Below are 24599 nucleotides of genomic sequence, written 5' to 3'. Positions count from 1 at the left end.
ATTGCAGGACACAGTGACGACACATGGCTGAGCTGGAGTCATATACATGCTAAATGCTAAACGTAGCAGTTTAGACACATCACCACGGCAACAACACACCGACATTCACAAACTACACAAACTGCACAAACTGCACAAACTGCACTGCACCTACATTCACTGCTTTAATGGCTCTCAGATTAATTAACGGAGGAAGGGGTGTGTGCGGGTGTGTGTGTGTGTGTGTGTGTGTGTGTGTGTGTGTGTGTGTGTGTGTGTGTGTGTGTGTGTGTGTGTGTGTGTGTGTGTGTGTGTGTGTGTGTGTGTGTGTGTGTAAAGCCCTTGTGATGTAAAACAAGCTCTTTCTTCAGGGAAAACGGCGCACGAGACGAAAGAAACTCAACGATCACTCAAATATACGGCTACAGCTTCACTGTTACAGGGTCATCAAGAGGTCGTCTGTTCATTTATCTTCACTGTTAGACAGACTTTAACAACAGGAAACTCAAGTTTGTAAACCACTCACTCTCCCACACCAAAGCCCATAGAGAAAACCAGTGATTTTAGCTCACAGGGACACAGGAGCTGCTGGTCCTCTGCTGCTGCCTCGTGTGGTCACTTTGTGTCACTGAGGTTAATCTGAACAAAGATTTTTAAAAGCCGAATTAACAAAATAAGACATTAACTCAGCGATGGAGGCAGCAGTGGATCAACAACTCCTGTGAACTCCTGTGTCTCTGTGATGTTAAAATCACTGGTTTACTCTATGGACTTTGGTGTAGGATAGTGAGTGGTTTACAAACTTCAGTTTCCTGTTTAAAAAGTCTGTCTCACAGTGAAATAAAGACATGAAACGTGTTCTTCACATATCGTCCCGATTCACTCCTGTAACCATCATCATCATCATCATCATCATCATCATCATGCACCACTGACACTAACCAGAGCAAAAACAAAAAAAAGGCAGATGACGTCTAAGCTTTTTTTTCTTCTTCTCTGACAAACATTTAATTTGACACATATCTAGTTATTATTAATATTATTAATTATTAATCTTATTATTATTCTTTAGTTTTTTCTTTTCTACAGAGCCGGTGATGACGTGAGTGTGTTTGTACGAGTAGAGACGGACACAGTCGAGCAGAGACACGAGGACTCATGAGGACGCTGGGACACGAGGACGCTAAGAGACGAGGACTCACGAGGACTCACGAGGACGCTGAGACACGAGGACTCACGAAGACGCTGGGACACGAGGACGCTGAGACATGAGGAAGCTGAGACATGAGGACGCTGGGAAACGAGGACGCTAAGGACGCTGGGACACAAGGACGCTGAGACATGAGGACTCATGAGGACGCTGGGACACGAGGACGCTAAGAGACGAGGACTCACAAGGACTCACGAGGACGCTGAGACACGAGGACTCACGAAGAGGCTGGGACACGAGGATGCTGAGACATGAGGAAGCTGAGACATGAGGACGCTGGGAAACGAGGACGCTAAGGACGCTGGGACACAAGGACGCTGAGACATGAGGACTCATGAGGACGCTGGGACACGAGGACGCTAAGAGACGAGGACTCACAAGGACTCACGAGGACGCTGAGACACGAGGACTCACGAAGACGCTGGGACACGAGGACGCTGAGACATGAGGAAGCTGAGACATGAGGACGCTGGGAAATGAGGACGCTAAGGACGCTGGGACACAAGGACGCTGAGACATGAGGACTCACGAGGACGCTGAGACACGAGGACGCTAAGGACGCTGGGACACAAGGACGCTGAGACATGAGGAAGCTGAGACATGAGGACGCTGGGAAACGAGGACGCTGAGAAACGAGGACGCTGAGACACGAGGACTCACAAGGACGCTGGGAAACGAGGACGCTAAGGACGCTGGGACACAAGGACGCTGGGACACAAGGACGCTGAGACATGAGGACTCACGAGGACACAGGGACACGAGGACGCTGAGACATGAGTACGCTGAGACATGAGGACTCACGAGGACACAGGGACACGAGGACGCAGAGACATGAGGACGCAGAGACACGAGGACTCATGAGGACGCAGAGACGTCTGTGCATAGCCTGAAACATCATGTACAATTCTTATTTATCGTTATTTAAAATAAAGTGTGAAAATGAGGAGGGAAATACTATGTGTGTGTGTGTGTGTGTGTGTGTGTGTGTGTGTGTGTGTGTGTGTGTGTGTGTGTGTGTGTTGTGGAAGGCTTAATCTTATCATTTGTATTAATTATTAATACAGACTTTTATTTTGATAGTTTTTGTCGATAAACTGACAGAAAAAAATCATTGTTTTCCAAACTTTAAAAGCTCAACATGCTCCAGAGATATTTTTATATAAAGCAGCAAAACAATATATGTATAATATTCACATTTAAGAAGCCGAGAGAAATGATAGAGCTTATTATTATTATTATTATTATTATTATTATTATTATAAATCTACTTTTTTAACACTCAAACTGATCGACATTTGTAAACAACTCATTCTTGAATAATCGTCGCAGTCTTTGGGAGAACCTGGGATTTCTTTAGACTTTTGATTGAACGTACAGTCCTAGTGATTTATGTTGAAGCGACACAAGGGGGCGCTGCATCTTTACACTCGTCTGATTCGGGATTCTTGTCGTTTCACGTTCAAATGCCTACGAAACAAATGTGTATCCTAGTTGTTTCTGTCCAAAATGTATTTTTACATGATTTTGTTGTTATTAAACGTTAGTCCCTGTTAATCCAGCGCGGTTAATCCAGCGCTCGCCGCGTGTCCGTGTGTTTTAATACTTACTCGCGCTGCGTTTCTCACCAAATCAAACCTGAGCTGATACCGAGACGAAGCAGAGAGAAAAGAAAACACAGAATACGATGACGTTACAGTGTCAGAGGTCACGGAGGAGAATTATTGAGACTAAGATGAGGATTAAGCTTAAAAAGAGCGAGAGAGCGCCGACGTCAGCCTGACACCACACAGCAGAGTCCAGGGAAACGTCTCTTCCTCTGTCTGATGAGCGGATGAGGAGTGAGATTCAACAAACTGCTGTCGTCTGCAACAACAACAACAACAACAACACAACAGTAAACACACATAACACAACAGAATAAAGCCTAATCTAATGTGATCTCGTCACTCACCTTGGTTTTTCAGCGGCAGCGGCATCGCATCCCTGAGTTTGCTGAGTAAGTTTCTCATTTCTCGCATGTCTCTGTGAGAGAAAACACAGACACGACGAATCAAACCACGAGATTATCTGCAGATTAGAGTCAAAGTTTCTGCCAAATTCTAAAGGAAACAAAGAAACCGGGTCAAATTTCTGCAACAGAAGTAAAAAAAACGGAGAAACGGACAAATTTTTCACAATTTATGACACTAAGGAACTAAAAACCTGAAAAATGACAGAAACTAGAAAATATTCACATTTAAGAAGCTGAAAAATGACAGAAACATGAAAATATTCACATTTAAGAAGCTGAAAAATGACAGAAACATGAAAATATTCACATTTAAGAAGCTGAAAAATGACAGAAACGTGAAAATATTCACATTTAAGAAGCTGAAAAATGACAGAAACGTGAAAATATTCACATTTAAGAAGCTGAAAAATGACAGAAACGCGAAAATATTCACATTTAAGAAGCTGAAAAATGACAGAAACATGAAAATATTCACGTTTAAGAAGCTGAAAAACGACAGAAACATGAAAATATTCACATTTAAGAAGCTGAAAAATGACAGAAACATGAAAATATTAACGTTTAAGAAGCTGAAAAATGACAGAAACATGAAAATATTAACGTTTAAGAAGCTGAAAAATGACAGAAACATGAAAATATTCACGTTTAAGAAGCTGAAAAACGACAGAAACATGAAAATATTCACATTTAAGAAGCTGAAAAATGACAGAAACATGAAAATATTAACGTTTAAGAAGCTGAAAAATGACAGAAACGCAAAAATATTCACGTTTAAGAAGCTGAAAAACGACAGAAAAATGAAAATATTCACATTTAAGAAGCTGAAAAATGACAGAAACATGAAAATATTCACATTTAAGAAGCTGAAAAATTACAGAAACATGAAAATATTCACGTTTAAGAAGCTGAAAAACGACAGAAACATGAAAATATTCACATTTAAGAAGCTGAAAAATGACAGAAACGCGAAAATATTCACATTTAAGAAGCTGAAAAATGACAGAAACGTGAAAATATTCACATTTAAGAAGCCGAAAAATGACAGAAACGTGAAAATATTCACATTTAAGAAGCTGAAAAATGACAGAAACGTGAAAATATTCACATTTAAGAAGCTGAAAAATGACAGAAACGCGAAAATATTCACATTTAAGAAGCTGAAAAATTACAGAAACATGAAAATATTCACGTTTAAGAAGCTGAAAAACGACAGAAACATGAAAATATTCACATTTAAGAAGCTGAAAAATGACAGAAACATGAAAATATTCACATTTAAGAAGCTGAAAAATGACAGAAACATGAAAATATTAACGTTTAAGAAGCTGAAAAATGACAGAAACGCGAAAATATTCACGTTTAAGAAGCTGAAAAATGACAGAAACATGAAAATATTCACATTTAAGAAGCTGAAAAATGACAGAAACATGAAAATATTCACATTTAAGAAGCTGAAAAATGACAGAAACGTGAAAATATTCACATTTAAGAAGCTGAAAAATGACAGAAACATGAAAATATTCACATTAAGAAGCTGAAAAATGACAAAAACATGAAAATATTCACATTTAAGAAGCTGAAAAATGACAGAAACGTGAAAATATTCACATTTAAGAAGCTGAAAAATGACAGAAATGTGAAAATATTCACATTTAAGAAGCTGAAAAATGACAGAAACGTGAAAATATTCACATTTAAGAAGCTGAAAAATGACAGAAACGTGAAAATATTCACATTTAAGAAGCTGAAAAACGACAGAAACATGAAAATATTCACATTTAAGAAGCTGAAAAATGACAGAAACGTGAAAATATTCACATTTAAGAAGCTGAAAAATGACAGAAACATGAAAATATTCACGTTTAAGAAGCTGAAAAACGACAGAAACATGAAAATATTCACATTTAAGAAGCTGAAAAATGACAGAAACATGAAAATATTCACATTTAAGAAGCTGAAAAATGACAGAAACGTGAAAATATTCACATTTAAGAAGCTGAAAAATGACAGAAACGTGAAAATATTCACATTTAAGAAGCTGAAAAATGACAGAAACGTGAAAATATTCACATTTAAGAAGCTGAAAAATGACAGAAACGTGAAAATATTCACATTTAAGAAGCTGAAAAATGACAGAAACGTGAAAATATTCACATTTAAGAAGCTGAAAAACGACAGAAACATGAAAATATTCACATTTAAGAAGCTGAAAAATGACAGAAACGTGAAAATATTCACATTTAAGAAGCTGAAAAATGACAGAAACATGAAAATATTCACGTTTAAGAAGCTGAAAAACGACAGAAACATGAAAATATTCACATTTAAGAAGCTGAAAAATGACAGAAACATGAAAATATTCACATTTAAGAAGCTGAAAAATGACAGAAACATGAAAATATTCACATTTAAGAAGCTGAAAAATGACAGAAACGCGAAAATATTCACGTTTAAGAAGCTGAAAAACGACAGAAACATGAAAATATTCACGTTTAAGAAGCTGAAAAATGACAGAAACATGAAAATATTTACATTTAAGAAGCTGAAAAATGACAGAAACATGAAAATATCACGTACCTCTCTATGTTTTCAATATCAGTTCCCACCATCCACTGCTCCTGAGGGAAGTCTGTGGGAGAGGACGAGCGTTCCTCCAGGATGGGAACATCTGAGCTCTCGTCCATCCTGAAGTCCACCTTGGGCTCAGAGTCGGTTCCTTAAGGATCAAAAAGAGACAAAGACGTGTCAGCAGAACATCATCTTCTTTACATCTGTGCACCAATGTTCACTCTAAATACAGATATGTAGATTTAAGTGAATCACAGCTGACTGTTTTACCAGCTCGCTGCTGCCCTCTGCTGTTTTCATGCAATATTGATTTCTTCACACCCACACATCACGACTAACGAAGACATTTATTAGTAAAGTTCCTGCTGATTATCTGTCACCAAAGTCACTCACTCTCCCACACCAAAGTCACTCACTCTCTCACACCAAAGTCACTCACTCTCCCACACCAAAGTCACTCACTCTCCTCACACCAAAGTCACTCACTCTCCCACACCAAAGTCACTAACTCTCCCACACCAAAGTCACTCACTCTCCCACACCAAAGTCACTCACTCTCCCACACCAAAGTCACTAACTCTCCCACACCAAAGTCACTCACTCTCCCACACCAAAGTCACTCACTCTCACACACCAAAGTCACTCACTCTCCTACACCAAAGTCACTCACTCTCACACACCAAAGTCACTCACTCTCCCACACCAGTCACTCACTCTCTCACACCAAAGTCACTAACTCTCCCACACCAAAGTCACTCACTCTCCCACACCAAAGTCACTCACTCTCTCACACCAAAGTCACTCACTCTCTCACACCAAAGTCACTCACTCTCTCACACCAAAGTCACTCACTCTCCCACACCAAAGTCACTCACTCTCCCGCACCAAAGTCACTCACTCTCTCACACCAAAGTCACTCACTCTCCCACACCAAAGTCCCTCACTCTCCCGCACCAAAGTCACTCACTCTCTCGCACCAAAGTCACTCACTCTCGCGCACCAAAGTCACTCACTCTCGCGCACCAAAGTCACTCACTCTCGCGCACCAAAGTCACTCACTCTCCCGCACCAAAGTCACTCACTCTCCCGCACCAAAGTCACTCACTCTCCCGCACCAAAGTCACTCACTCTCCCGCACCAAAGTCACTCACTCTCCCACACCAAAGTCACTCACTCTCCCACACCAAAGTCACTCACTCTCTCACACCAAAGTCACTCACTCTCACACACCAAAGTCACTCACTCTCCCACACCAAAGTCCATAGAGTAAACCAGTGATTTTAACATCACAGCACACAGGAGTTCACAGGAGTTGTTGATCCACTGCTGCCTCCATCACTAACTTACAATGACTGATTTTATTAATTCGGCTTTTGAAAACCTTCATTCAGATTAACCTCAGTGACACAAAGTGACCACACGAGGCAGCAGTAGACCAGCAGCTCCTGTGTCCCTGCGAGCTAAAAAAATTTTTCACAGATTTTCTCTCTGGGCTTTGGTGTGGGAGAGTGAGTGGTTTACAAACGTCAGTTTCCTGTTGTCAAAGTCTGTCTGACGGTGGAGATAAAGACGTGATCGTGCGACACGGTGAAAAAGCGTACTTTTCCTGTGGAGCTGCAGAACTCCCAGCAGACACATGGACTTCAGCATCTCTGTGACGAACATCTCCAGGCAGCACTGCAGCTGGATGAAGAGCCGGCAGATCTCGGGGGGGATCTCTCCGTCCTCTGGACTGCAGCGAGGAAACAAAGGGTTTTAAAGTTTTTTTTTACGACACAGTAAATTCATTCCTAAAGGACAGAATAAGCAGACGTGATGAAGGAGACAAACTCTTCAGAAAACTAGGATTTATTGCTCCGACGTAAGATATAAAACTTACATGAAAAACTCTCTTCACAGGTTAAAATCTGTGGACCAATTGTGTTACAGTGCCACCCTGTGTACAAACTGTGAACTGCAAACAAAAGTCCCTAACAGTTTTTTGTTTTTTTAGTTTTCATAATTCCTGTTAATCCCTGTTCTTATAAGTTTTAGAAGCTCGGTGAACATCACATGTACTTATTACTACTTATTAAGTACCACTCTGGTCTGAATGTGTTATTTATTATGAAGATGGTGCATTTGTCGTTGTCTGTAATGCATTATTGTCTCCTCAAAATGTTTCCCCAGAATGAGCCTTTAGTATATTTATATCACAGGCAGCCATTTTGGACCACTGGTTATTTGTACAGTGGCCCACAGTGGACAAACTGAAGGTGTTTTTGACAGGTGTTTCCACACGCGTGTGTCGTTTTGCTGTGAGACGTGTGACGTGTTTTACCCTGATCCAGAGATGAGGGCCAGGTCGTGGTGAGCCGCTCGGGCCATGGAGCAACCTTTGGAGCGAGTGTGATGCATCTGGACCCTCAGGGACGGACAGTCGGCCGAAATCTCCCCGATGGAGATGACCTGCTCCCGGTACAGAGCCACCAGAGTGTTGAACTCCTGCACAGTCTGCAACACAACAACACAACAACAACACAATGTTACTGCTGCAACTCTTACTGTTGTAACTGTTACATGATAACAAAAGCGTGCGTTGCTGCTGTTGCTCTCACCATCCTGCTGTCGTCCACCGCCTCCTCGCGGCTCTCCCTGCGCTCCTGCCCCGCCGCCTGCGCTCCTCTGACGGGGAAGACGCTCCCTGCGGACCTGGGGCGCTTTTTCCGCCCGTACGGTGCAGAACACATGCATGCACGCACGCACGCACGCACGCGCGCACAGACACAGACACAGACACACACACCGACACACAGGCTGAGATCTGCGGTGTCCTCTGCGGAGAACACGCCGAGGGTCACAGACGACGACGAGGAGGAGGAGGAGGAGGAGGAGGAGGAGGAGATCCACCGTCGCTTCAGCGGGAGACAGCGAGCTTCAGAGCCGCAGCAGCGCAACCGGATCCACCGGCAGCTGCAGCCCGATCATCACCTCCAGCAGACAAGAGGAGGAGGAGGAGGAGGAGGTTCACCTTCAGCTCCTCCTGAAGGCCGAGAGGAGGAGAGGAGACAAGGAGGGAAGGAAAGGAAAGAAGGAGCCTCCGGTCCTTCCGCCACCTCGCGTTCACGTGTGAGGAGAGAAAAAAAACGAGACAACAGCGACACCAAGCGGCACAACATGTTCACACTCACTGTGTCCTCATTATAATAATAGGAATAAGAATTATAACACCATTATTAAATCACTTTTTGGGTTTTCTAACAGATTATGAAATAAATAAAACATTAATATTCACTGGTTACATATGTGCAAAAGTATGAGCAGAATAAGAATATAATGTAGTAATAAAAAAACAACAAAAGACAAAATACTTCATGTCACTTTATTGTGTTATTGTGTTAGTTTGTGTTACACATGAACACAAACTAACACAATAAATTAATACCATAATAAACGGCTGACATTTGTTAAAAAACGTGATCGTTTTGATGGTAAATCCTACTTTTTCTGTCTTTCGTTGATTTTCACCAACACTTTGAGGATGTAGTTCATCGTAATCTCACTCCAGATTATACTCAGATTATACAGAAGTAAAATAACTTTGGCTCAGTTTTCCTGAATTAAAGCGAGACTCATTAGAAGCTTGTGTTTCCATCTTCATAGCTCCACCTGGAAGAAAACCTGTCCCACTTCTTCAGATTTAATCCAGTTTTTAATCCAGTTTTCACACAGAAAAGAACGTTTCCTCCAAGATCGGCTGGACAAATATGACGTTTATCACGATTAGAAGAAATTAAATCAGCAAAACTGAGCCCAATCTCTGTCCGTATTGCATGTATTTGTTTTTTTAAATGATTTTTATTCTTATAATTTAAACTGTTTTACTGTTAAACTAATTTAAACGGAACTTAAACTGTTTCCCCCGTTTTATACACAACAAAAACACACATTTTACCATTTAACACAAACACAAACAAGGAACGAACGATGAGTTTCGCTCATGTTTTACATGAACAAACTCTTCAATCATGAGTCAAAATCATGACTTTTTGACCAAACACTTCCTTTTGTTTTGTTCACCGATTGCCGTGTTTCTCACCGCGTTTAAATAAAAACACATTCAAAGTGTAAACTTACCTCTACGGTTTATTCTTATTAATAATAACAATTAACTCTCAATTCAATATGAATACTATTGGGATGATGATATAGTCACGTGAACCTGCACGGAGCGGATTGATCAGACCAGGACGCAGACCATGAGGACGCAGGCGAGCAGCAGAGTGACGGTCCAGTCGCTGAAGATGAAGTAGAGGACGAGCAGCGCGCCGTACAGCGAACACACCGTGGCAAAGTGGGAAAACCTGAAGCGGAAGCTTCCGTGGAACAGGCGCCAGTGCGACCTCTGCGTCACCGTCGGCCTCCGCACGGCTGCAGTTTGAAAACACAGTCGACAACGTCAGCGTCAGCGTCTGTTCCCCGTCGTACTCGCGATCAGGCGACGACACGTTCGGAGCGATTTTTCGAGCGATTTGGAGCCAAATCGTCAAGATATTGAGTGAGACTCCGGTCCTGAATCCACCTCACGTTCATGTGTGAGGAGAGAAAAAACCGAGACAACGGCGACAACGTGTTCACACTCACTGTTCATGGTGTCCTCTCGTAATAATAAAAACAAGAATTATAATCACTTATATATATATACATATATATATATACATATTTATATGTATATATATATATAGCTCAGCAACTATTTTGATAATCATAAAATAATCTAAGATTCTTAAATGTTGAATATGTTCGGATTTCTTTGCTCCATAAAAACAAAGAAATCAAGATATATATACATACAGATATATATATATACATGCATATATATGTATACACATACATATATAAACACATACATATATACACATACATACATGCATATATATGTATACACATACATATATAAACACATACATATATACACATACATACATGCATATATATGTATACACATACATATATAAACACATACAAATATACACATACATACATGCATATATATGTATACACATACATATATACACATACATTCATGCATATATATGTTTACACACATATATATGCATAGATATATACGCATACATATACATACATGCATATATACGTATACACATACATATATATGCACATTTATAAATATATAAACACACAGATATATACATACATATACATATACATACATTCATATATATGTATACACATACATATATATGTATACATATATACACACACATACATACATACATATATACACATACATGCATATATACATATATACACATACATGCATATATATGTATACACATATACATATATATGCATACATATATACACATACATATACATACATGCATATATATGTATACACATACATATATATGCACATTTATATATATAAACACACATAGATATATACATACATATATATATATACACACATACATATATAAACACATACATACAGATATATGTATACACATCCATATATATACATATATATGTATACACACATACATATAAACACATACATATATATGTATATGTACATACACACATATATAAGTATATATGTGCATGTATACATACGTCTATATATACAGTACACACACATATGTATATATATATATATGTATATCATATATAAGTTGCTAAGACACTTTCATTGTAAATAAACTAAATAGATTTAGTCTGAACAAAAGCATCAAAACCAGATGAATCTTGGTCACGTTCTTACCCCAGAAGCGTTTGCGAGCGCTGGGCAGAGGCCATTTTGCACACGGCGTGTTGGTGAAGTGCTGCTGACAGGCGAGGTAAACTTTAGGGAAGGAGGTCTTTGCAGCCTCGTCCAACTCTGAGGAGCGAACACGTGTCAGTGAGCGGAGCGACAGCAGACGTGGTCACGGCGAGGACACTCACCCGTGCGGAGGTCGGTGTGCGCGATGAGGCTGCGGCACAGAGGACACGTCGTCTTCGCGTGCCGGTTCTTGGCGAGCGTGCGCAGACACAGCTCGCAGAAGACGTGTCCGCACGGGTCGCAGCTGTGCGGACGGAAGTAGACGTCCAGACACACGGTGCAGGTGAGGTTCTCCCTGTCCTCCTCCTCCTCCACCTCCTCCTCACCGTCACTGTCAACGTCAACCTGCACAAACGAACGCAAAGAACGCGCTCAAACAAAACAGTAAAAGGCAGCAGGAGTGTTTTGTTTTCGCTTTTCGCGATTTTCTCAAATGAACTTCCTGAACTCTCACCTGCTGCTGACTGAGCAGCCATCGCTCTCTCCTCCTCTGTTTCCGCCGCTGACTCTTCAGACGGTTCTTCTCTCTCCTGCTCAGGCTCCTCGAGGCAAACGAGGCAAACGAGGCTCCGAGCTACAGAAGGAACAAACATCAGAAACCACGATGAGGTGTTAGACACACTGTTAGACAGACTTTGACAACAGGAAACTGAAGTTTGTAAACCACTCACTCTCCCTACACCAAAAGCCCATAGAGAAAATCAGTGATTTTAGCTCACAGGGACACAGGAGCTGCTGGTCTACTTACATACATTAACTTGTTTTTATGCTCAAAAACCTCCTCGTTGCTGTAAACGAGGCGATAGAAATCCTCTTTTCTGACGCCGTTCCTGAGTCGTGATGTTTCAGAGTGAACTTTCACCCCCAGAAGACAGAGTCTTGTGATTGGTCAGTACTATCCAGCACACCCGCTCTCAGAAGCACAGCTCCCCCCTCTGGAACGGTGGATGCACTGCTACTCATTATCAAAACATTGTTTTAACAGTGTTTAAAAATAGCTTCTTCACGACTCCCCGCCGCAGTCCCTTTGACGACCTTTGACCCGGAGTCAGACCCAGAGTCAGAAGACACTGTCGTTCGTGAAACACCTCCACAACGGACGTTATTCTTCTTCTGTGGTTCAATGTACGCAACCGGATGTGCCCAGACTAGTGCCCGGAGCAGGAGGATCTGCTGTTCAGGAGAACCGCTGTTCACGTAACCGGACTGGGTTTTTTCAGAGATCTAGCTGACAACACAGCGTTGTGAACTGTTTGTCTAGAACCTTCAGGGCTTCTTAAACAAGGTAATGACGCAGATACACACTAAAAAACAGCGTTAATTGGACATTCCGGTCGAGGTCCACTTTAAAGTCACTGATTTTCTCTAAGGGCTTTGGTGTGGGAGAGTGAATGGTTTACAAACTTCAATTTCAAGGAGAGACATTTTTTTTATCTAAATAAATCAACATCAGTTTAAGTCGATGACATCTTAAGAACATGTTCACATCTTTATCTCACTGTTAGACAGACTTTTCCTTGTGCAAACTGAAGTTTTAAACCACTCACTCTCCCACACCAAAGTCACTCACTCTCCCACACCAAAGCCCACAGGGAAAATCAGTGATTTTAACATCACAGCACACTAAGTCCATCACTAAGTTCAAATGTCTTATTTAGTCAATTCTGCTTTTGAAAATCTTCATTCAGATTAAAATCAGTGACACAAAGTGACCACACGAGGCAGCAGTAGACCAGCAGCTCCTGTGTCCCTGTGAGCTAAAATCACTGATTTTCTCTATGGGCTTTGGTGTGGGAGAGTGAGTGGCTTACAAACTTCAGTTTCCTGTTGTTAAAGTCTGTCTAACAGTGAAATAAAGACGTGAAACATGTTCTTAAGACGTCGTAGACATAAACTGATGTAGATTTTATGGAGGTGAAACTCTTGTTTTGACCTCACAGGGTTCAAAGAGATGGGAAGAGCTCAAACAAATGATCGCTGATTTGTAAATCACCTCTGTTCCTTCTTCTTCTTCTTCTTCTTCTTCTTCAGCGGGTCGTCTTCTGAGGAAAAGTGCAGCATCAGAATCTTCCTGATGAACAGCAGTGGTCTCCACAGATGATTCCACTGCTTCTACATTTTGCAGCTGCCGTCCTCCAGAAACAAGTGAAGTGACAGCAACAACACCATCAGCGTCTGTGTCCGTCTCCCGACGTGAGACGGGCAACTGTGTCGCCTCGTCGTCCGTCTTCTGTCCGTCTGCTGTTGTCAAATCTACGACCGGCCGTTCCCTGAGACCTGAAGTACAAAAACATGAAGACCTGAAGGTGGCGCCCTCCTCCACACGGCACCTCCTCCCGTGAGAGACGCAGTGCGGACGACCGAGAGGAAACGACGGCGCGTTTGTACCGTCCGAGGCGTCCGCGGGGGCGACGGACGACACGCGGCCCTCGACCGTCGGCGGAAGAGCGCGACTCGCCCCCGGCCCGGCGTTCCTCGGCCGGACGACGAAAGCGTCGCGCCTGTGGGCCGAGTCCACGCGGCTTTTGCTGAGGTGAACGTTGGCGTCGCGGCCGCAGGGACATTTGCCGCGACCGACGAAGTTGAAGCCGCCCAAACGAGCGCCGCAGTTGAGACAGTTCAGTTTCCCCGCCGTCCACTGAGCCTGTACAGGGAGACACAGAGAGTGGACGTGAAATCCACTCACAGTTCTGTTGAATTCATAAAATACAGGCTCTTCTGTATTCCTTATTACCTCATAATTATATTCTTTATTAATGGCTATAACACACACACACACACACACACACACACACACACACACTGACCTGGTGAAGTGAGGTCAGTATCCATTGTGGCAGCGAGTCAACGTTCACGTGCCAAATACTGCAAACAGCAGCCGAGCTTTCATCCGTGGCCTCGTCCTGCTTCAGAGCGCATGACAAACAAGTCATTAACGGTGCACTTCAATGCTAATGCTAACAGCTAACTATGGAATGAAGCATAATAGCGGCGTCACTGAAGTCCCCTAATAATGTCCCACAGAAGTTAGCATCACAAACGCAACGCGTATCCCCGTGTCTGTGTCAGAGTAAAAACAGTCAAATCTAATTTCAGCCACTTAACAAAACACTTAAGAACAAGTTTCACGTCTTTATCTTCACTGTTAGACAGACTTCTCCAACAGGAAACTGAAGTTTGAAAACCACTCACTCTGCCACACCAAAGCCCATAGAGAAAATCAGTGATTTTAGCTCACAGGGACACAGGAGCTGCTGGTCCTCTGCTGCCTCCTGTGGTCACTTTGTGTCACCGAGGTTAATCTGAACAAAGGATTTTAAAAGCCGAATTGACAAAATCAGTCATTGTAAGTTAGTGATGGAGGCAGCAGTGGATCAACAACTCCTGTGAACTCCTGTGTGCTGTGATGTTAAAATCACTGGTTTTCTCTATGGGCTTTGGTGTGGGAGAGTGAGTGGTTTACAAACTTCAGTTTACACAGGGAAAAGTCTGTCTAACAGTGAAGATAAAGACGTGTTCTGCAGATATCGTAGTCTTAAACTGTTACACATTTTATTTCACAAATCTTTTTTTAAAGCTGCAGCAGAGAAATATATGAGAAAAACCCTTAAACTATCAAACTCACTGTCCGTGTCAGATACTGAACGTTTTCACTCACTGTGGTCAAACACGTGGAGTCTATGACGCCTTTCCGACACTTCCTGCAGCGAAGCATCGTTCACGACCTTCCAGCTCGCTCTCAGTGCGGATTAAATCCTGTAGACGTTGATATTTTTATATTTTCAGTCATTTATTCCTGCGGTAATCTGCCTTCTGAACGGACCTTAAATGTGATTCCATGTTTACTCTATTGTGTCTATTTATTTGTTGTGTTATGTTATTGATAAAGTGTGACCTGAATTGGGACATAAACAGGGTGAGGGGGGGGGGGCTTTGTCAGTGTGTCAGAAGAAGGATTAGACTGACGAGACTTTGATCTGCGACGGGAGGCTTTGAACTTCTCGTGCTGAAGAACTGCAGATTAGGAAGAACTCAGAATAATTAGGGAACGTGGAAAGACTAAGGAAGAATCAGTGATCTCGTTCTTATTGTGACTTTAAAGTCGATCTTCAGACTGTGGCGACCTGTGAATAAGAACGTGAAACTGAGACTGAGAGCTTTGGGCTGTGCAGGACAGCGTTACTGCAAACCTCTCAGTCTGCAGCCTATTAATCACTATTAGAAGAAAGGGGAACTACAGGCTGGTTTCTCCAACGAATAGAGATACAAAGACTTGACGACTGCAGCCATGTGTAATTTAAGAGCGTGATATTCTTAGAGCAGTGACACGGTCATGGATTTAGAACATCTCCATTTAGTTTAACACTTAAACCAGGGCTCATACGCCTCCTCTGATGCACTTTTCAAACTATTGCAGCTGCATATTTAAACACATATGTGCAGTAAATACACAAAATGATCATAACCCTTGATGAAAATCTCATTGAACAATATAACAATACGATATTTCAACTTCATCACCTGACGGGGAAATGTAACGGGGAATTTAAAGCTCAAATACTTTTTTAAAACCATCAAGGATTAAAATTCAGGCACTTTTTAAAAAAAGGACTCCTGCACAAACCTTGAAATAAAAACACCAACAATACAACAAAACAGACTAATAAATAAGTAAATACATAAACAAAGAAAAGAACAAAATAAGTGTAGAAGCTGAACATGATCTGGGATTTTTTAGCTTCTTAAATGTTATATATTTACTGGTTTCTAATGTTTTCTCATACTATTTCATTAAGACATTAAAGAAAATGAACATGTTATAGACTATTTCCTGATCAGTGAAGGTCAGTTTATGTCTCTACTGTAAAACGTATCAATTATTAACATTAAGATTAAGATACATTAAGATTCATAATAAAATAAGTTTTTATGACTTTTCAGCTTCTTTAATGTGAATATTTAAGACATTTAACAAATAAATTGTTGGTTTGTTGACAAAATCATAATTTCCAACAACCAACAGCATTTTTCTGACATGTTATGGACTTAAAGGCTGTTTCCTGTCCAGGTTATATTAAAAATTACTGTGGATTATTATATAGAAAGAGCAACATTTCTATATAAACTAATTAACGAGGTTTTAAGATGATCTAGGTCAAACTTGTCTTTTCCAAAAAGGCACATATCTTTAACTCCTTCTACTTCTACCTTAGATATTACTACCTTTGTTCAAACTTCACATTATTATTTCATCAACATTCATTCTTTAACTGACCTTATATTTGTCTGTCTGTGACTTTTAAGAACGACTTTTTTCCCTCAAATAAAAAAAGTCACAGAATTCAAAACAAGTCAGAGCTAGCTTCTTAGCACTTAGCTTAGCTTCGTCAGCAACAACAACAACAACAGCTAAAACAACAACAAACACGGACTTCGCTGCGGATTTTAACTCCACAAAACACCGCGTGTTTGTGCTGATAATGTTTAAAATGTTTAAAATGTCACGAACTCACCGGCTTCACGACATTTACAGCCGCTGCTACAAGTTTGTTTCGACATTATCGACGAGCACCAACAAACCACGGCGTGACGTCACACAAGAGCGACAGTACGGAGAGCGACGGAGATCAAAACTGAGCTCCAACCGTTTCGCGCTCCAAAAAAGAGTGGAGAATGTGAAACTACAGTTTTGGCGATATTTACTTTGATAAGAATAAGAAAATATCACAATTTTTATAACAATATAATACTATTATTATTGTTTTGGGCAAATATCACGTTAATTCATTTATGTAAATAAAGAAATAAACCCACTTAAACAGTCTGATTTAATCTATTTTCTGAATCTATTTATTTTATATAGTTCCCTTAAGCCTTGTTATTTTATTTGATTTTAATGAACACTGTAATTAGGATGCACGTGTTCCTGTCGAGAGTGTTTGTATAGAATAGAATATAATAGAATAGAATAAAATAGAAATACTTTATTCATCCCCATGGGGAAATTGTTGAATATTGTTGAAAATTGTTGAATGAAATAAATAAATGGTTCATTTATTCTGGTTTAGTTAACTTTGGTTTTGTGAAAATAATAATTTATGATTATGAAAACAACAATGATTTAATTTAAAATCCCTTCTCCATACAATGAAGAATCGTCCTCTTCCTCTTGCAGTACACGCGAATTGCCGCTAGGTGGCAGCAACAGAGATTTTCCACTGGTTTTATTGTGATGCAACTGGAGTCAGAAATTATTGTTTCACTCGTTATTATTTTGACTCATTGAATCTTAGTTTAAAGTTGAGATGTATTTTATTTATTTATTAGATTATAAAATCAAAGAAAAAGTTTCCGTGTGAAAATATAAAAACTAAACTGCTGTTATAGTTTTGACTTATTTACTTTAAATAAATACACTTAAATTTCTGTTTCCACGAGAACTAGTGACGTGTTTTCCATCATCAATATAAAAACGCTGCCTCATTCCAGACTGAAGGTTCTGAAGCTCCTCACACACACACACACACACACACACTCCTCTCTCTCTCTCTCTCTCTCTCTCTCTCTCTCTCTCTCTCAGACGGTGAGACCGTGCGGTGACGCGCGCGTGTCCACAAAGTGACCGGAGCTCGATCTCCACACGCGGAGCGCAGCAGTGATGGAGATCCCGGCGACCAACGGCAGCGCAGGTTGGTCACAGCTGGAGAACATCTCCACCAGGAGTCCAGAACCCGCCGAGGAGGAGGAGGAGGAGGAGGAGATGAAGCTGAGCTACCAGCTCCTCACCTCCTTCCTCCTCTGCGCGCTCATCCTGTGCGCGATCTTTGGCAACGCGTGCGTCGTCGCGGCCATCGCTTTGGAGCGAACCCTGCAGAACGTGGCCAACTACCTGATCGGCTCCCTGGCCGTCACGGACCTGATGGTGTCGGTGCTGGTGCTGCCCATGGCGGCGCTGTACCAGGTCCTGAACCGCTGGACTCTCGGGCAGGTTCCGTGCGACATCTTCATCTCCCTGGACGTCCTGTGCTGCACCTCGTCCATCCTGCACCTGTGCGCCATCGCGCTGGACAGATACTGGGCCATCACGGAGCCCATAGACTACATGAAGAAGCGGACTCCGCGCAGAGCCGCGGTCCTCATCAGCGTCACCTGGCTCGTCGGCTTCTCCATCTCGGTGCCGCCGATGCTGATCATGCGCTCTCGGCCGGGCAGCCTGGAGGGGGACAGGGCGAACCCGGAGCAGTGTAAGATCCGACAGGACCCGTGGTACACCATCTACTCCACCTTCATGGCGTTTTACATCCCGCTCACGCTCATGCTGGTCTTGTACGGGCGAATATTCAAAGCCGCGCGCTTCCGGATCAGGAAAACCGTGCGTAAAACGGAGAAGAAGAAGAAAGTGTCCGACTCGTGCGCGGCGCCGTCTCCCGCGCTCTTCCGCCACAAGAGGACCGCAAACTCCGGTGGAGACGCGCACGCAAAGAGCTGGAGGAGCAGCGTGGAGCCGCGGCCGCTGCCGCTGCCGTGCGTCAACGGCGCCGTGAAGCACGCGGAGGACGGCGAGTCACTGGAGATCATCGAGGTGCACGGCAGCTGCAGGGGAACCAGCAACCTGCCGCTGCCCGACGCGCCGCTGTTCGAGAGCCGCCACGAGAGCAAGGCCACCGAGGCCAGGCGCAAGATCGCGATGGCGCGCGAGCGCAAGACGGTGAAGACCCTGGGCATCATCATGGGCACCTTCATCCTCTGCTGGCTGCCCTTCTTCATCGTGGCCCTGGTCATGCCCTTCTGCCAGCACTCGTGCTTCATGCCGCGCTGGCTCGAGGACGTCATTAACTGGCTCGGTTATTCCAACTCTCTGCTCAATCCCATCATCTACGCGTACTTCAACAAAGACTTCCAGAGCGCATTCAAGAAGATCATCAGGTGTCATTTCTGCACCGTGTGAGGACACGAGAGACACGAGAGACACGAGAGACGCGAGAGTTGGACAAATGTCCACGAGAACTGACGTCGTTTATTCAGACTCGGAGAGAAAAGAGAAAAGTTCAGTGGAACAGAATCAACAAATTACTTCAAATGACATTTAATTTTTATTCTTTAAACAAGTGTTTAAAATACCTGTAAGTGAGCGATTATTGAAAAATAAAGTGAATAAAATAAGACAAGATAATGAATTCCCTCTTATAATTCTGAGATTAAAGTTAGAGTTTGAGGGATTATTTTTTAAAGGTTTGCTAAAATCAAAATGTTTCCATAATCCTCGTGCAAACATGACACTGCGTTTATTTAATGACGTTAAAGTTTGTGCCAAAACTGTGTAAAATAATAATAATCATCAAAAGCGTTTATTTGAGAATAAAACTATGTGTTTGTTGGCAGATTATTTTGTTTTAAAAAGCCAAATAATCACGATTTAAATATTTTAAAAAAGCCAAAATGATGAGTTCTGACTTTGAATCACATCATAATTATTATTATATGTATTTATTTTTAAAACCATATCTCGTGCAGAGTCTGAAACATAAACTTCAACTTCATCTTTTTAAATGAAATAATTAAATATAAATGAATGCATTTTTGTTCCTCATCGTGTTCAATAAAATATTCCATGATTCTGATTCACGAGTCTTTGTTTCTGATTATTTTTCGTTCTTTTCTCAGATTTTCTCTGTTTCATTATCTTTGTTAAACAAATAGATGATCATTTGTGAGTTCATTAAAGTTTATAATGAATGTTTTACAGAATAAAAGTGACAACAACTTTCTGTCCATTATTTGTTTTACAAACAGCAAAAATCATTTAGCCACAGTGAAAATGAAGAAAAAATTAAAAAAATGTAATATTTATGTGGAAATACAGACACTGTTGCATCACTTTGTTCTAATGTGTCAATTTAACTCTTTATATTTAACTCATAAAGAGTTAATTTAACACTAAATCAGTATCTTGAATCAATTAAATTAAGACTTTAAGAGTTACTTTAACACTGTAGAATGATTTAGTTTATTTCTCCTGCAGCACGCAACGCTCAAAATAAATCATTATTTAAGTATTATTATTAATATTATATTATTATGATTATGATGATGGTGATTATTGTTATTGTTATTATTATTATTATTAGTAGTAGTATAATTATATTAATAATACTAATAATATTAATAATAATGTTAATTAATTAATTAATTAACATTATTATTGGTCTGTGACTGTCACACTGTAAGTAATACATAGTAATAAACAGTATTAACAACATGAACAGTGATAAAACAGTATTAAACCCAATTAAACTGTAATAAACACAATTAAACTGTAATAAAACAGTAATTAACATAAACAAACAGTAATAAACCCAATTAAACTGTAATAAAACAGTAATAAACACAATTAAACTGTAATAAAACAGTAATAAACATAAACAAACAGTAATAAACATACGTTGACACGGTGAGGACGTGTCACTGACCTTTTCTCTGTCACGTCACAAAAACTAACATTTGAAAAGCATCTTCAAAAACACAGTGAAAGGGTCGCACAGATGGAGGCTGGAGAGCTGGTCGTCATGGTTACATATGGGGGAGATACAAGCTCAGGGGCCGAGGGGCAATTACCTGATCAAAGGCATCACACACACACACACGCACACACACACACACACACACACACACACACACACACACACACACACACACACACACACACACACACACACACACACACTGTCTGCTTCCCTTTTCTTTCTTTTCACCTTTCCATCTTCAACGTCACTGAGACAAATGACCTCAGTGTTTCCTCTGTTTCCTCAGTGTTTCCTCTGTGTTTCCTCAGTGTTTCCTCTGTTTCCTCAGTGTTTCCTCTGTGTTTCCTCTGTGTTTCCTCTGTTTCCTCAGTGTTTCCTCTGTTTCCTCTGTGTTTCCTCAGTGTTTCCTTCATGTTTCCGCAGTGTTTCCTCTGTGTTTCCTCTGTGTTTCCTCTGTTTCCTCAGTGTTTCCTCTGTGTTTCCTCTGTGTTTCCTCAGTGTTTCCTCTGTTTCCTCTGTGTTTCCTCAGTGTTTCCTTCATGTTTCCGCAGTGTTTCCTGAGTGTTTCCACTGTGTTTCCTCTGTGTTTCCTCAGTGTTTCCTCTGTTTCCTCAGTGTTTCTTCAGTGTTTCCTCAGTGTTTCCTCAGTGTTTCCTGAGTGTTTCCTCAGTGTTTCCTCAGTGTTTCCTCTGTTTCCTCTGTGTTTCCTCAGTGTTTCCTCTGTTTCCTCTGTGTTTCCTCTGTGTTTCCTCTGTGTTTCCTCTGTGTTTCCTGAGTGTTTCCTCTGTGTTTCCTCTGTGTTTCCTCTGTGTTTCCTCTGTGTTTCCTCTGTGTTTCCTCTGTGTTTCCTCTGTGTTTCCTCAGTGTTTCCTCTGTGTTTCCTTCATGTTTCCTCAGTGTTTCCTCAGTGTTTCCTCTGTGTTTCCTCTGTGTTTCCTCAGTGTTTCCTCTGTGTTTCCTCTGTGTTTCCTCAGTGTTTCCTCAGTGTTTCCTCTGTGTTTCCTTCATGTTTCCTCAGTGTTTCAGTCCAGTTTAGTCGTCTGTGAATCAGAGTGAACGGTGAAGGAGTTGAACAGAGAAAGTGCCTGCAGTGAAGCTGCTGGTGTTTGACTGTCAGAGGAATTAAGTTACACACTTTAACACACACACACACACACACACACACACACACACACACACACACACACACACACACACACACTCACAGAAGAAAAGCAGACCAGAAAACATTCACTTAAAAAACTCACATTTCAAAATCTCTACACTGAACTCACTCTTTTCTGAAATGCTGAGTCATAGTGTGTGTGTGTGTGTGTGTGTGTGTGTGTGTGTGTGTGTGTGTGTGTGTGTGTGTGTGTGTGTGTGCGTGTGCGTGTGTGTGTGTGTGTGTGTGTGTGCTCTCACTCAGTCACTTTGGGTGAATCTTCAAACACAGACTCAGCTTTTGTTGTTGACGTCTGTGCAGGTGCGCTCACTGTGTTGTTCTGCTGTCTCACCATTAGATGTCACTATTTCACACAGTGATTAATTAATTTACAACCTGTTGAATAATAAATGAGAGCGTTGTTGTTGTTGTTGTTTAATCAAATCGACTCTGGAATAAAACATTCACTCTGTCACAGAGAAATAAGGTTAGGGTTCAATATCCTGTCAGGGATAGTCAGGGGAGTCAGACGTGGATTCTGCATTCATTATTTCACTTAACTCACATTTAGAATCTGATCAGAGACAAATTAATAATTAAAGATTCATGTCGGAAGTTTATGATCACATGATTCAGCGATTCAAATGAAGGCAGGAAGTGCAAACAATGAGTTCAGCGACAGAAACGACGCTGTAAAAAACACCAGTGTGGATTCTGTGACATAAAAACACAGAAAATACACTGTAAAAAATATAAATGTGGATTCTGTGGCATGAAAACATAGAAACTTCACTGTAAAACAAGCCACCAGTGTGGATTCTGTTTCATTAAAACACAGAAACTACACTGTAAAACAAACCACCAGTGTGGATTCTGTGAAAAAAACACAGAAACTACACTGTAAAAATATAAATGTGGATTCTGTGTCATGAAAACACAGAAACTACACTGTAAAAAATATCAGCATGGATTCTGTGACAAAAACACAGAAACTACACTGTAAAAATAGCGTGATTTCGGTGGCATAAAAACACGGAAACTACACTGTAAAAACACCAGTGTGGATTCTGTCACATAAAAACATAGAAAATACACTGTAAAAGATATCAGTGTGGATTCTGTGGCATAAAAACACAGAAATTACACTGTAAAAACATCAGTGTGGATTCTGTCACATAAAAACATAGAAAATACACTGTAAAAAAACATCGGCGTGGATTCTTAGTTTTTAGAATTCTGTAATAAGAACATTCTTTAATGTAGAAGCTCATAAAGTTAAATAATGTATCTCGTCATCCAGCCATCCATCCATCCAACAAACATCCATCCATCCATCCAACAAACATCCATCCATCCATCCAACAAACATCAATCCATCCATCCATCCCTAAACAGAATTTCAAAAGCTTAATTTACAAAAAGAAAAACAGGTGCATTTGAATTTGGAGTCAGTCTTCTGTAAATAAACACTGTAAAAAAGTGATACGTTACTTTTACTGTAAATGAGTCTTAAAACTGCAGCATGTGACTTCACACTCATTTAAGGCTAAGTGTTAAGTAGTGAATAGTTTAAAAAAATAGCTGAAACTTCATTTGTCGGATCCTGGAACATCCCTGATGTTATTTAAACGATGCAGTATCTTCATCCTCATCATCATCATCATCTTCATCATCATCGTCATCATCATCAGAAGGACGAGTGTTCAAACAGGATGACCTTGGACTGGTTGGAGAGACTGGACAACCTGGACGCCCTGAACGTCCCGATCCGAGAGTAGACGTCTACGTCAGAACACGCCCCCCACGATAGGTGAGGGGTGGGCGGGGTGGTGCGGATCACAGGAGGGGGGAGGACGGGGGGCATGTCAGGGAGAGCGGGTGGAGGTCTGAGCGGAGGCGGGGGGAGCAGCGGCGGAGGTGGACCAGGTCTCGGCGATGGCGGCGGCGGCGGCGGCGGCGTGATGGCGGTGACGGTTTGTATCGGCAGAGCGCCGTCGTCGTCGCGGACCGTACCATTCTTGAGCGGCAGGTCCTGCGCGGGCGCCGCGTGTTTGAGCGTGTACGTGGCCGCGCGGTAGAAGCCGCGATACTGCAGAGCGTGTCTCGCACTCGCGACCTTCAACCTGCAGAAGAACGAGAAACAAGTACATCAGGGTTTTGGACAAAGACAAAGTTGTGATCTGAAGATTAGATTAGATTCACAAAAGACAACAAAGGAGGACATCCAGCAGCTCGTTATTGTCCTGCTCTGTTTGTCTCAACAAAGACGTCAAAGACTGAGGACGTTAAAGGTGAATTTCGTGAATGTCCACCCAGACCGTACCATTTTACGCTGA

General features: G+C 41.5%; 3 protein-coding genes across 5 annotated transcripts; 1 reads left to right on the top strand and 2 right to left on the bottom strand.

Annotated features, from left to right (window-relative positions):
- Nucleotides 1-1507: 1507 nt before the first annotated feature.
- Nucleotides 1508-8497, bottom strand: LOC310939607 (regulator of G-protein signaling 7-binding protein B-like; the record flags this gene model as incomplete). The annotated part of the gene is made up of 7 exons (XM_083904409.1): nt 1508-1741; nt 1889-3052; nt 3141-3211; nt 5778-5916; nt 7370-7500; nt 8089-8261; nt 8366-8497. 6 exons carry the CDS (start codon nt 8495-8497, stop codon nt 2961-2963), a joined length of 738 nt encoding a protein of 245 aa, XP_083760535.1. The 3' UTR covers nt 1508-1741; nt 1889-2960.
- A 554-nt stretch (nt 8498-9051) lies between these two features.
- LOC310926513 (E3 ubiquitin-protein ligase RNF180-like) lies at nt 9052-17187 on the bottom strand. 3 transcript variants are annotated; one of them, XM_083888659.1, is made up of 9 exons: nt 17109-17187; nt 15254-15351; nt 14403-14501; nt 13984-14239; nt 13589-13872; nt 12050-12169; nt 11718-11940; nt 11536-11652; nt 9053-10178 (listed from the first exon to the last, which is right to left on the bottom strand). In XM_083888659.1, the coding sequence occupies exons 2-9, from the start codon at nt 15308-15310 to the stop codon at nt 9988-9990; spliced, it is 1347 nt and encodes a 448-aa protein (XP_083744785.1). In that variant the 5' UTR covers nt 15311-15351; nt 17109-17187; the 3' UTR covers nt 9053-9987. The 3 variants fall into 3 exon arrangements, with proteins under 3 accessions (XP_083744784.1, XP_083744785.1, XP_083744783.1); XM_083888658.1 differs by having other exon boundaries at nt 9052-10178; nt 13589-14239; nt 14403-14498; XM_083888657.1 differs by having other exon boundaries at nt 9054-10178; nt 13589-14239.
- Nucleotides 17188-18253: 1066 nt separating this feature from the next.
- LOC310944531 (5-hydroxytryptamine receptor 1A-beta-like) lies at nt 18254-19543 on the top strand (the record flags this gene model as incomplete). The annotated part of the gene is made up of 1 exon (XM_083910331.1): nt 18254-19543. One exon carries the CDS (start codon nt 18254-18256, stop codon nt 19541-19543), a length of 1290 nt encoding a protein of 429 aa, XP_083766457.1.
- Between the last annotated feature and the right edge of the window lie 5056 nt (nt 19544-24599).

This window comes from Microchirus variegatus (assembly GCF_963457635.1).
Source record: "Microchirus variegatus genome assembly, chromosome: 1".
In the NCBI taxonomy this organism is placed as follows: Eukaryota; Metazoa; Chordata; class Actinopteri; order Pleuronectiformes; family Soleidae; genus Microchirus; species Microchirus variegatus.
This window is presented reverse-complemented; position numbering and strand designations above follow the sequence as displayed.